General features: G+C 38.7%; 1 protein-coding gene across 2 annotated transcripts in view; it reads left to right on the top strand.

The window, feature by feature from the left end:
* The window catches only part of LOC123770249 (uncharacterized), a 407808-nt gene that overhangs the window by 67635 nt on the left and 325173 nt on the right, over positions 1-15000 (top strand). For both annotated transcript variants that reach the window (XM_069339938.1, XM_069339939.1), the window contains one exon: positions 12218-12384. In XM_069339938.1, the coding sequence (XP_069196039.1) occupies positions 12218-12384 (167 nt within the window). The remainder of the gene's footprint in view (positions 1-12217; positions 12385-15000) is intronic.

Raw genomic sequence — 15000 nt, 5'->3', positions numbered from 1 at the left:
ACAGAAGCCTTCCAGCAACTGGCATAACAGGTACGCCTTAACCCTCTGCACCACCGCTCAGACCCTTAAAAGAGATGGTAATTTCGGAGTATTTAAATCCCCCAAAGATCAACACCTCCCAAGAGCACCAGAGCAAGTGAGGGGTCATTTAGACGTTAATTTCATCAAGTCCCTGTTAATATGGGAAGACACAGTGTCTCTGCTTAAGGCACAACTCTCCTAAACACGAGAGTTAAGTATACAACTTTAGAACACTTTCCCACCAGGAGACTCGAACCCTAGCCAGCACAGAAGCCTTCCAGCAACTGGCATAACAGGTACGCCTTAACCCTCTGCACCACCGCTCAGACCCTTAAAAGAGATGGTAATTTCGGAGTATTTAAATCCCCCAAAGATCAACACCTCCCAAGAGCACCAGAGCAAGTGAGGGGTCATTTAGACGTTAATTTCATCAAGTCCCTGTTAATATGGGAAGACACAGTGTCTCTGCTTAAGGCACAACTCTCCTAAACACGAGAGTTAAGTATACAACTTTAGAACACTTTCCCACCAGGAGACTCGAACCCTAGCCAGCACAGAAGCCTTCCAGCAACTGGCATAACAGGTACGCCTTAACCCTCTGCACCACCGCTCAGACCCTTAAAAGAGATGGTAATTTCGGAGTATTTAAATCCCCCAAAGATCAACACCTCCCAAGAGCACCAGAGCAAGTGAGGGGTCATTTAGACGTTAATTTCATCAAGTCCCTGTTAATATGGGAAGACACAGTGTCTCTGCTTAAGGCACAACTCTCCTAAACACGAGAGTTAAGTATACAACTTTAGAACACTTTCCCACCAGGAGACTCGAACCCTAGCCAGCACAGAAGCCTTCCAGCAACTGGCATAACAGGTACGCCTTAACCCTCTGCACCACCGCTCAGACCTGTGCCCTTGTGCCTTAAGCAGAGACACTGTGTCTTCCCATATTAACAGGGACTTGATGAAATTAACGTCTAAATGACCCCTCACTTGCTCTGGTGCTCTTGGGAGGTGTTGATCTTTGGGGGATTTAAATACTCCGAAATTACCATCTCTTTTAAGGGTCTGAGCGGTGGTGCAGAGGGTTAAGGCGTACCTGTTATGCCAGTTGCTGGAAGGCTTCTGTGCTGGCTAGGGTTCGAGTCTCCTGGTGGGAAAGTGTTCTAAAGTTGTATACTTAACTCTCGTGTTTAGGAGAGTTGTGCCATATATATATATATATATATGTCGTACCTAGTAGCCAGAACCCACTTCTCAGCCGACTATGCAAGGCCCGATTTGCCTAATAAGCCAAGTTTTCCTGAATTAATATATTTTCTCTAATTTTTTTCTTATGAAATGGTAAAGCTACCCATTTCATTATGTATGAGCTCAATTTTTTTTATTGAAGTTAAAATTAACGTAGATATATGACCGAACCTAACCAACCCTACCTAACCTAACCTAACCTATCCTTATAGGTTAGGTTAGGTTAGGTAGCCGAAAAAGTTAGGTTAGGTTAGGTTAGGTAGGTTAGGTAGATGAAAAACAATTAATTCATGAAAACTTGGCTTATTAGGCAAATCGGGCCATGCATAGTAGGCTGAGAAGTGCGTTCTGGCTACTAGCCAGAACACACTTCTCAGCCTACTATGCATGGCCCGATTTGCCTAATAAGCCAAGTTTTCCTGAATTAATATATTTTCTAAATTTTTTTTCTTATGAAATGATAAAGTTACCCATTTCATTATGTATGAGGTCAATTTTTTTTTATTTTAGTTAAAATTATCGTAGATATATGACCGAACCTAACCAACCCTACCTAACCTAACCTAACCTATCTTTATAGGTTAGGTTAGGTAGCCGAAAAAGTTAGGTTAGGTTAGGTTAGGTAGGTTAGGTAGTCGAAAAACAATTAATTCATGAAAACTTGGCTTATTATGCAAATCGAGCCTTGCATAGTAGGCTGACAAGTGCGTTCTGGCTACTAGGTACGACATATATATATATATATATATATATATATATATATATATATATATATATATATATATATATATATATATATATATATATATATATATATATATATATATATATATATATATATATATATGTCGTACCTAATAGCCAGAACGCACTTCTCAGCCTACTATTCAAGGCCCGATTTGCCTAATAAGCCAAGTTTTCATGAATTAATGTTTTTTCGTCTACCTAACCTACCTAACCTAGCCTAACCTAGCTTTTTTTGGCTACCTAACCTAACCTTACCTATAAATATAGGTTAGGTTAGGTTAGGTAGGTTTGGTTAGGTTCGGTCATATATCTACGTTAATTTTAACTCCAATAAAAAAAAATTGACCTCATACATAGAGAAAAGGGTTGCTTTATCATTTCATAAGAAAAAAATTATAGTAAATATATTAATTCAGGAAAACTTGGCTTATTAGGCAAATCGGGCCTTGAATAGTAGGCTGAGAAGTGAGTTCTGGCTACTAGGTACGACATATATATATATATATATATATATATATATATATATATATATATATATATATATATATATATGTCGTACCTAGTAGCCAGAACGCACTTCTCGGCCTACTATGCAAGGCCCGATTTGCCTAATAAGCCAAGTTTTCATGAATTAATTGTTTCTCGACTACCTAACCTACCTAACTTAACCTAACCTAACTTTTTCGGCTACCTAACTTAACCTAACCTCTAAAGATAGGTTAGGTTAGGTTAGGTAGGGTTGGTTAGGTTCGGTCATATATCTACGTTAATTTTAACTCCAATAATAAAAAATTGACCTCATACATAATGAAATGGGTAGATTTATCATTTCATAAGAAAAAAATTAGAGAAAATATATTAATTCAGGAAAACTTTGCTTATTAGGCAAATCGGGCCTTGCATAGTAGGCCGAGAAGTGCGTTCTGGCTACTAGGTACGACATATATATATATATATATATATATATATATATATATATATATATATATATATATATATATATATATATATATATATATATATATGTCGTACCTAGTAGCCAGAACTCACTTCTGAGCCTACTATGCAAGGCCCGATTTGCCTAATAAGCCAAGTTTTCATGAATTAATTGCTTTTCAACTACCTAACCTACCTAACCTAACCTAACCTAACTTTTTCGGCTACCTAACCTAACCTAACCTATAATGATAGGTTAGGTTAGGTTAGGTAGGGTTGGTTAGGTTCGGTCATATATCTACGTTAATTTTAACTCCAATAAAAAAAAATTGACCTCTTACATAATGAAATAGGTTGCTTTATCATTGCATAAGAAAAAAATTAGAGAAAATATATTAATTCATGAAAACTTGGCTTATTAGGCAAATTGGGCCTTGCATTGTAGCCTGAAAAGTGAGTTCTGGCTACTAGGTACGACATATATATATATAAATATATATTATTAAATATCACCGAAAAGTAAGATTAATAATTCTAACACGAATTTTCTCGATCTTTCGTACATTTCTTTTCACTGTTGGTGGTAATTCAAAAATCAATTCTCCAAAATTCATTTTTATTTCTAGTCTGACGCGACACTTGAGCGCGTTTCGTAAAACTTATTACATTTTCAAAGACTTTAGTTTACACATACACAACTGAATAGAACTTACACATCTCCGATTTGTTTATATCTACATTTGAGTGAGGTGGATGGGGTGAGGTGGCATTAATAGGGTATTAATTTCATCAACACAAGACAGAACACGAAACAATGGGTATTGAATGGAAGTGATTGTAGAAAGCCTATTGGTCCATATTTCTTGATGCTTCTATATTGGAGCGGAGTCTTGAGGTGGGTAGAATATAGTTGTGCATTAATTGGCTGTTGATTGCTGGTGTTGACTTTATAATGTGTAGTGCCTCGCAAACGTCAAGCCGCCTGCTATCGCTGTATCTATCGATGATTTCTGTGTTGTTTACTAGGATTTCTCTGGCGATGGTTTGGTTGTGGGAAGAGATTATATGTTCCTTAATGGAGCCCTGTTGCTTATGCATCGTTAAACGCCTAGAAAGAGATGTTGTTGTCTTGCCTATATACTGGGTTTTTTGGAGCTTACAGTCCCCAAGAGGGCATTTGAAGGCATAGACGACGTTGGTCTCTTTTAAAGCGTTCTGCTTTGTGTCTGGAGAGTTTCTCATGAGTAGGCTGGCCGTTTTTCTGGTTTTATAGTAAATTGTCAGTTGTATCCTCTGATTTTTGTCTGTAGGGATAACGTTTCTATTAACAATATCTTTCAGGACCCTTTCCTCCGTTTTATGAGCTGTGGAAAAGAAGTTCCTGTAAAATAGTCTAATAGGGGGTATAGGTGTGGTGTTAGTTGTCTCTTCAGAGGTTGCATGGCGTTTCACTTTCCTTCTTATGATATCTTCGACGAAACCATTGGAGAAGCCGTTGTTGACTAGGACCTGCCTTACCCTACAGAGTTCTTCGTCGACTTGCTTCCATTCTGAGCTGTGGCTGAGAGCACGGTCAACATATGCGTTAACAACACTCCTCTTGTACCTGTCTGGGCAGTCGCTGTTGGCATTTAGGCACATTCCTATGTTCGTTTCCTTAGTGTAGAATGCAGTGTGGATACCTCCGCTCTTTTCCATGACTGTTACATCTAGAAAGGGCAGCTTCCCATCCTTTTCCATCTCGTAAGTGAAACGCAGCACGGAACTCTGCTCAAACGCCTCCTTCAGCTCCTGCAGATGTCTGACATCAGGTACCTGTGTAAAAATGTCGTCAACATACCTGCAGCATATGGCCGGTTTCAAGTTCATGTCGACTAAGACTTTTTGCTCGATGGTACCCATGTAAAAGTTTGCAAACAGGACACCTAGGGGAGAACCCATGGCGACCCCATCTACTTGCTTATACATGTGCCCATCCGGGCTCAAGAAGGGTGCCTCTTTAGTACAAGCTTGGAGTAGTTTCCTTAGAATATTTTCTGGTATGTCAAGAGGACATACCAGAAAATATTCTTTAGATAGCCTGATCACCAGGCTATCAGTGAGGCGAAGGCCACTCCACCACTCCTCCCATGTGTGCCGAGATCGCCACTGTCGGTCTAGCCCCAGCGTTTTTCCTGGATTTTCTTTTGCCTTGGTGGCTGTTCTTTGCACTTTGGTACAGGTGGGCCTGGAGTTGATATCTGTGCTGCTCCCTCCTCACTGGTGTGTGCCAATTTCTTTCTTCTTTGTGAGTAAATGGATTCAGGGAGTCACAGGGAACTCCTTATCCCCCCAAGAAAGCAAGTGGTGAACGCAACGACACGCCAATTTCTGGGTGAGCCTAGGTGGCTTCCTCACTGTTACCTATCGTTCGTTACGGCTCGTGACCCTACAACAGCCAACTTTAAAAAAGGTCTAGGGTTACTAAAACTGCTGTTCACAAGAGCGGGTCACCAGTGTAACCCCTTAATAAGTAATGAGCACTTTGTTAAAATTTTCCTTTAGGACTGAAGGAATACATATAAAATTTACAATATATATATTCAATAAAGTATAATAATAAAACACAGATGGTAAAGTTAACTTATACAACCAAACAAAAAGTATTGTCTCTCACATAATATAATATAATATGAATATGGCACAACATGAATGTTACAGACTTAACTCTACAATATGTGATCTCTCCTGGCCCGTATCAGCTACTGAACTACTTGGCTGTCGCTACCCATAATCCTCTCCTCCTCTGCCTCATCCAGGATGAGGGATGGAAACTAAAGACTTTTTAATATTTAAAATTAATTGAACAACCACTTGTTCTCAAAACACATAAGAATGCAAATTAAATATAATAGTTACTTGCAAAATATATAAGTACAATGCCACCTGCTTAATTACAGTAGATAAACAATTATATGAACTTAGTAAAAGTGACATCTGGAACTCCCAAACTGAACAGGTCCAGCAATTCTAACTTTCCGAATCTAACAGGTATTAGATGCGTGAAAAGCCACCGCGCTCCAGTCCCCACTGACGCTGCCACACCACACGATAATTTACAAAAATATCATGTGTGTACATATATGATGAAATGGAACAAAAGTTTATTTTAAATTTATATACGTATCCAGCTAGGAGTACATCACACTTCCACCACCAAGAAAAAAAATGCAATGGATTGAAGATCAATGGCATTTTTTCAAAGTAAAATGTATGACACTTGAGATTTTTGGTATTAATTACACCAAACATGTAAAAGTAATAAGAACACATTTCTGGACAAAAATGAAAACACTTCCAATATATTCTTACATGAAACTCAGAAATTTCAGTCTTATGACTAAGTTCTACATATGTTTCACTGGAGTATGCAAATTTATCTCTCCAGGGTACTGTCTCATTTATTTCACTTTGTTTCAGATCATTTTTCACACACCTATCTACAACATTATCATGAATAGAATTGTCAATAAAGGTAGGTGCTTTCACACAGTTATCACGGCAATTTATCTTTCTATCTGTTTCTACTATTTCTCTAAGATCAGTCCCGTATTTCCATGTGATCCCTTTTCCACATGGTGAAGTTTTCCAAGAAAGACTCCGTTTTCCATTACTCCCTTTTTCTGGAGCTGAACTGCTTAATTGAAGCTGACTGGATGTACAGTAGATTTGGGACTTCTCCTGGGTATGCTCTGACACAGACATCTGCTCTTCATCACTCTTGATCCTCTGTGGAACACATACTCTCGCCCAATGGATACTAAAATTAGAGAAATTAGCATTAAACCTCACAATTATGTAAAAAACCTTCCCATTCATAGAACCTTCCGAAACACAACACAACAACTTAGCAAACCTTTGACCTTCAAACCAAGAAATACAACCCAAGATAAGTGCACAGACTACCTGATGGAACTGACTCAGATGATCCATAAGGAACACAGAAATCAATTGCCTCATAACTCTGTCATAACGATCAGTGAAAGAAAACAGGCATATGCCTAGGCACCATATCTCAATCATAACTCTCAAGACAAGTTCACACCCCCTGATGGTGAACTTGAACACAACACACACTTTCATCAACCTTCTAGTTTTCCAAAAGACTAAATAAAACATACCGAAAACTTGACAACCCTCACCATCACTTCCCAAGTGATTTACGTCTGATGACAACCAATCAACCAAGAAGTTTAAGGGTCTTAACATCTTGAAGATGCACAGCAGATTACCTGGGAAACACCCAAGGACAATCTGAAACCCTTCACAATGATTAACTCTAGGTAGGATAACCTTATCCCCCAACTTGAAATACACACCTGGAGCCTCAAACATCTGCTCCCCAGTATGAATAAATCCTTCACCACCAATATGACTCTGAAAGTCAACTCCCATATGACTCTGAAAGTCAACTCCCATATGACTCTGAAAGTCAACACCACACTTGAGTGGAACATACACTTTTATCACTCGTGCATCAAAATAACCTGGATCTGAATATAGAGACACTGCTCTAGCATAACTCACCACTTCCTCAGAACTACTGGTTGCACAACCTACTTGAGTAAACTCTCTCTGCTCAACCACAAGGCTGGACAAAGATGTCCCACAGTCCATTACTTCACAAGAAAATGGCTCCTGCAGAATAAAAGTAGATTTCAACATCCTACACACACTCTGACTCAATGTACCCAATGAGAAATACTTACTCCTCATGGAATAAGAATCACAACTCCGCAACTTAGATCCAAATGCTACTTTACCACTCTCAATGGTTTTACCAAAATTTCCTCCCATGACTTCTGGAGCTGCTCGGAGTACTGTCTGCTCACAATCAATAACACTACCAAGCTGGGTCACATCCTTACAGACAACTGAAGAGGGAGGCTCAATGGGTCTCCATCTACTCAACAGAAGCTGATCCGCTGGCTGCTTTCCCACACTCTCCAGAACTGGATCTACAGTACAGACTGTCTCCTTGCTTCTCTCTGAAATCTTAGGGTCAGTTCTACTCAATGCATATAAATTAAGGGAATCTGAAGCGAGCGGGCAAGTAACAAGTAGTTTGACCTCCTCCCCTATACTATCACCTTGACTAGGGTGAGGCGGGGCCTCTACAACAGACTTACTCTCGACAACTGATTCTAAACTTGGAGTGAGCGGGAATACTTCTGCCAACCCGACATCTTGTCATAAACCATTCACTTGGCTGGCATACAGAGTCGTGGCTTTTAAGTTTCTCTCAACTCCTGGCACAACGTTCGTAGTGAGCGGGCAAGACAATGGTACATGGACATCCTTTCCCAATTTATTGGAATAAAGCAGAGTCATAGTATCAGGCTTACTCTCAACAACTAAATCGGCCACACAGGAATCTGGAACAACCACATCCCACTTCTCCACTGAAGGGGTACTGGTTACTGGAACAATTGCTTGAGTAACAACATTAGAACTGACAACTGGATTTATAATAGTACTGACATCAGCACAGGTAGAATGGACAAAACCATCTTCTACAACAGGTTGTTCATTCATAGAACTAATTTCAGCACAGGCAGAATAATCATGGTCTGTAACTGGCTGTTTACACAAACGGGGATCATTCTCACCCACAACATGATTTATGGCCACATCATTACCCAATATAACATCCACACCTGGGATGGGCAACTGTGTACTAACACCCACAGTGCATAAACTTGGTGTAACGGTGGATCTGAAATTAATGTCTATTAGAGGTACAGTTTTACATCCTGCAACACTCTGAAGAACTACAAACTTTCCACAGTCTCTCTTTTCAACATCAGAAAGAATACTGGATGAAATTATGGTTTGGGAAGCACCTGTATCACGAAGAACACCTACTGGCTTCCACTTCCCATTTATACACAAAACTTCACCTGAAGACATATATAGTGAATACTGTTTCACCCATTTGGGGTTTACAGTTACATGTTTATTAGTAAATTTATTTTGCACACCTCTACAATAAATGAGACCAGTTGGTCGTAACTCAGGGTGCAATATAAAACATGAATTAATTCCATGGCCTTTTCTCTTACAATGGGAACAAGACCTTACAGTGGACACACCTGTGGAACCAACTGTAGGTTTAGAAGTAACCTTATTATTATTTGACATTCCTGACAATGAAGTAGCAGGGTTAGGTATTGTAAGAGAAGAGCTCATGGGAGTAACTGGAGCACTAGGACTGGATGGATTCTGATAAGGAGTTCGGTGAGCATTATAATTTACTCTACGACTAGACTTAGGTGAAGTGGCCGTAAACTGGGCCTTAGTCAACAACTCATGCTCATCCGCGAGCTTTGACAGCTCATAAATGTCTGTTACATTCTTTTGTTCTGCCATAAAAGTAGACAACTTGTCTGGGAGACATGACAATACTTTTTCCATTATAAGAAGATTCTTTAGAGCATCAAACTCAGTTACTGAAAGTGACTTTAACCATCTGTTGCAAAAATTCGTCTTCTAACGAGTAAAATCTGCTATTGTCTGATCACTTACCCTCCTTAGGTTCCGAAACTTCTGCCTGTGTGCCTCTGGATTTAATTGATACGCATTTAAGATGCTTTTCTTTACAAATTCATAATCAAAGCTATGAGCGTCAGGTGGGGATGTAAAAACCTCCTGACTACGCCCCTTAAATTGAGACTGCATAATGGCTACCCACTGATCCCTTGGCCAGTTCATACTGATGGCAATTTTATAAAAGTGTGCAAAGAAAACCTCAGGATCCTCCTCATTAAACTTGGGTAACTCTATATACTTATTCATCCTTATGGGATTATTATCACTATTTGTTGAAACATTACTAGTATTTCCATGCCCAGCTGCCATACGCTGTGATTCAAGCCTTAAGTTATTGTCAGCCATTTGTTGTTGAATCTCTAATTATTGCTTCTTTGTGGCTTCTAGTTGCAACTGTGCCATAACCTCTAAACGCCTAGTCTCAAGCTCCCTCTGCTGAGCTTCAGCCTCTAATATTTTCTGTTACTTTTGAGCTTCAAGCTCTAATTGGCGAGCTTCTAACTCAAGACGCTTTAACGTCATCTGATCACTCGACTCCTCTCTTAACTCCTCCACAATGTCTTCTTCTAACTCTCCATTCTCAACAAAATGCGTCACAATGACTTTCACAATTTGGGCTTTAACCATTCTATTGTTGGCGGTCAAATCCAACTGATTTGCCATTTGTATTAACTCAGTCTTTTTTAGGCTCTTAATTCCCTCAAAATCTGGATGAGCCAACAACGACAACACTTGCTCCTCCATCGTTACTAACGCTTGGCACTTGATTCACAGCAATAATTAAAACAATGGCACTGCACTACACTTCACTGTAAAATTGTCACAACACTGAAAATTCGCTTGGCCTCACTGCACAAACAAAATATATAGGATGACTTACCTCAAAATCGTGAAACGTTGTTACTTGACACACAGGAAGGCTTGCTTGGCACATGGAATAGTTCTTAAGAAACACACAGACACTTAACACACTGGTACCTAGGAAGGCAAGGTTAAATTAACACTGTTAAGTTTAAGTGGGAACAATATTTCCCGGCACAGGCCCCCATAACTCTATGTTACCTATCCCTATCATTCGTTACGGCTCGTGACCCTACAACAGCCAACTTTAAAAAAGGTCTAGGGTTAATAAAACTGCTGTTCACAGGAGCGGGTCACCAGTGTAACCCCTTAATAAGTAATGAGCACTTTGTTAAAATTTTCCTTTAGGACTGAAGGAATACATATAAAATTTATAATATATATATTCAATAAAGTATAATAATAAAACACAGATGGTAAAGTTAACTTATACAACCAAACAAACAGTATTGTCTCTCACATAATATAATATAATAAAATATGAATATGGCACAACATGAATGTTACAGACTTAACTCTACAAGATGTGATCTCTCCTGACCCGTATCAGCTACTGAACTACTCGGCTGTTGCTACTTATAATCCTCTCCTCCTCTGCCTCATCCAGGATGAGGGATGGAAACTAAAGACTTTTGAATATTTAAAACTAATTGAACAACCACTTGTTCTCAAAACACATAAGAATGCAAATTAAATATAATAGTTACTTGCAAAATATATAAGTACAATGCCACCTGCTTAATTACAGTAAATAAACAATTATATGAACTTAGTAAAAGTGACATCTGGAACTCCCAAACTGAACAGGTCCAGCAATTCTAACTTCCCGAATCTAACAGGTATTAGACGTGTGAAAAGCCACCGCGCTCCTGTCCCCACTGACGCTGCCACAGCACACGATAATTTACAAAAATATCATGTGTGTACATATATGATGAAATGGAACAAAAGTTTATTTTAAATTTATATACGTATCCAGCTAGGAGTACGTAACACTCACATCGTCCCACCGCCAGGGAGCCGGATTCTTACATCAGTCATTGAACTGACGCTGGAGCGGCCTGTGATCCATGACCTAATCCATCCTTCCCTCTAAACCAGGAGGAAGATGGCGTGAACGAGCAGGCTCTGGCAAACTATCGAAAATGTAGATGACATTATCGATAGTTTGTTTACATAGTTTGGGGAGTTCTATGTCGTTTTCGAGCCTGCAGGTCTCGGCATCAGCCAGCTGTGGTTTGGTTTGTCACGCTGACTTTCTGGGTGATTTGCCTTGGTAGTGGCATTAATGATAACTTAAAATATAAATGCATCAGCTTCCTGCGCCTCTGTGAGTGAACTAGGTTTTGGCTTTGGGTCCCTGGTAGGCCAGAGAACTCCGCCACTGGCGGCCCTTACATCGGGGATGGTAATGTCAGGGAGGCACAGTGTGCTCCACAAAAACTGGTGGTCCATTATATTCAACGCAGTTTTTTCCTGCTCATTATTCGAGCTCTGGTCAATTGACTGTTAAACAGACTGTTGGCTTTTCGCTACTTGACGGCTGTTCACTGAATCAAATTTCACACAGGTATAACAAAACTTACAGCAATCTTTAGTTAGTCACTTGCTTCATTTACCTATTATGTAATACAGTGTTCTGAACTATATTTTTTATTAACTACTAGCTAAATTAAATACAATTCTTAAACTTTGGCACAATTAGTTATTTACATTTACTTGCTCTCCATAGTATAGTGCCAAAATGTTCTGACTTAGTCCTTGCGATTAAAATAGAAAGCAATCCACGTTTTACTAACCAAAATCCTGTGATCCAGGCGGGGGAGGACTGGACCTGCAGTACGAGCCGGGGATGCAGTACCAGTACCTCTTCGAGGGAAGTGTGAATAGCAAGGCACTGGTGACTGGCAGTGAAGACTCGCGCATGGCTCTCACTGCTAATGTCGTCATCACTGCAAACACTCGGTGCGACCTCAAGATGCAGGTGAGTTAGTAGGATCTGAGTACTGAAATTCTTTGTCTTGACACTGATGATATATGTAAGACGTAGTGGCACAACAACCTGTAATAGTTGTGATTATGGAAGCTCTTAACTCATTGTCTTAGCTCTGTTTAGTTGTTGTTGGGAAATCTGACTCTAGAATAATGAAAATATTTCTAATATAATTCGAAGGACCATTATTAAACAAGGAACACTAGAGAACAAGTACCTTTGGATTTCTTGATTAAATGTAAATGAAAATCTAGTAAATCATAATGAATGAACTGTAGAATAAAATAAAATATAGAGCCGATCCCACTACAACAAACTTTGGGGGGGGGGGTAAATTTATATAATTAGTAATATGCAGGTATATAAATAATTAAATTGTATTTCAGTTGTAAGTTGTATTTTAAAATTGCTGTATTTCAGACATAAAAAAATGTAATAATTTAATTACCGAACTCTAGGTCATGTCCCCGCCTTAATCCCCTGTCGTATATTTAATACTGACAGCCCAATCCCCCGGAAATTTAACACATAGTGATTTCAGACATAGTAAATAAGATTCGAACTATTTACCATGCGCTTCCTCCCATATCCAACCTTCTTCCTCTCGCGTATCTTCTTTAGTATCCAATCAATGTTCCTGAAATTTAAACCCGCTGTATTTCAGACACAGTAAATAAGATCCTAACAATTACCGAGCTCCAACTTCTGTCCCCCACCTTAGTTCATCAAAATTATTTCAGATCAAGACTTACTCCAGTCTATCAAAAGTTAATATATCCTGTCCTTCAATACCCTTTTTTTCCTCAGTTATGTAAATAATCACTAACGAGCTAATATTCACACCGTAATAAATATCTCACAGTCAGGTTGCACCTCACCTTCAATACCCTTTGTTTACTCAGCTATGTAAATAGTCACACGGTCACACCCTTTCCCACGCTTACCTTCCCATCCCTTCCCTCCTCCTCCCCTTACCTTCCCTAATCTCCCCTTCACCCTTATCTCCCCACACCCTATACCTTCGCCCCTTACCTCCTCATCCCTTAGCTCCCCCTACATCTGCCTTATTTCCAACTTATCCAAACCTTCAATAATCCTACTTTGTTTTTATATTTTCTCTATATTCACTGTTATTCACATTCTCTTCCATGTTTTCTGTGTTCACTCCATTTTCTTCAAATGTTCACAGCATGGTCAGTTCATATTTTTCTCCAGTTTCTCCATTTTTCTGTGATCTTTGTCATAGTCTCATAATGTTCTTTGCAAATTGTAATCATATTTTCTATGATCATTTGTCATGTTTTCATGTTCTCTGTAAGTTCAAATTCTCCACAATTTCATTGTGTTCGTCACCTTCACTTACATGTTGTCTGTGTTCTTTGTCATGTTCCGAGCATGTTTTCTGTACTCACGGCATTCTCTTACATGTTCTTTGTCCTTTTAAACCAATTGTTTCCTTCCATTCATTAACTAGTTCTTTGCCAAAATATTATCAACAGCATTACAGTCCCCCCCCCCCACAACAAATTATGTCTGTCAACCAGTTTTATTTTCAAAACTACGTCAATGTAATTCTCTTTATCAACTTAATATTTCTTACCGACACTGTTCTTAAACAAATCTGCTCTTTATTCAGAACCAAATTTACCAAGACAAACTTTTCTTGTCATTTCTTAACTAAAAATTACTTGTTAATCAACTGAAATATCCACACTTATTATCATCTTTTTCTTGTCAATTTTAACTAAAATTATTCGTCAATCAACTGAAAATATCCATGTTAATTATGTTTTCTTATCGTTTCCTAACTAAAATTATTCTTCCCCTCAACTAAAAATAGTCAAATGTAACTTCTTTCAGCACTTTCGTAACTACCGTTATTCTTCGTTGAGTAAGAAGAAAATAGTCAAGGGACTATTCAGAGACATCAAGGGACTATTCAAGGGACATTTAGAGACATCAAAGACACCCTTTGAGACGTCAAAGACACCCTTTGAGACGTCAAAGACACCCTTTGAGACGTCAAAGACACCCTTTGAGACGTCAAAGACACCCTTTGAAACGTCAAAGACACCCTTTGAGACGTCAAAGACACCCTTTGAGACGTCAAAGACACACTCAGAGACATGAAAAATACTACTCATGTCTTAAAGTTATTCCCAGAGTGCCAAAGTTATTCACAGAGCCTTCAAAAGTTATTAACAGAGCCTTGAAAAGTTAATCTCAGTCATCAAAATTATTCTCTAAGTCACCTTCGTTCATCAAAGAAGCTTTCCAAGACAATTTTTCTCATCAAAATACTAATACTAATGTCGTCAAAAGTTATTCTCAGAGATATTAAAAGTTAATCTCGGTCATCAAAGTTATTCTCTAACTCACATTTGTTCATCAAAGTTCTCTAAGACATCAATGTTGTTATCTAAGACATCAATGTTGTTCTCTAAGACATCAATGTTGTTCTCTAAGACATCAATGTTGTTCTCTAAGACATCAATGTTGTTCTCTAAGACATCTTCAGGCATAAAATATCTCCTCAAAATGTAACTAGTTCAGCCTTTCATATCAAACTTGCACTGCTGTTAAAATATATATCTAACCTAACCTATT

Source organism: Procambarus clarkii, chromosome 42, assembly GCF_040958095.1.
Source record: "Procambarus clarkii isolate CNS0578487 chromosome 42, FALCON_Pclarkii_2.0, whole genome shotgun sequence".
Classification (NCBI taxonomy): domain Eukaryota; kingdom Metazoa; phylum Arthropoda; class Malacostraca; order Decapoda; family Cambaridae; genus Procambarus; species Procambarus clarkii.
Note: the sequence above shows the minus strand (reverse complement) of the source record. Positions and strands in the feature narration are given on the sequence as shown.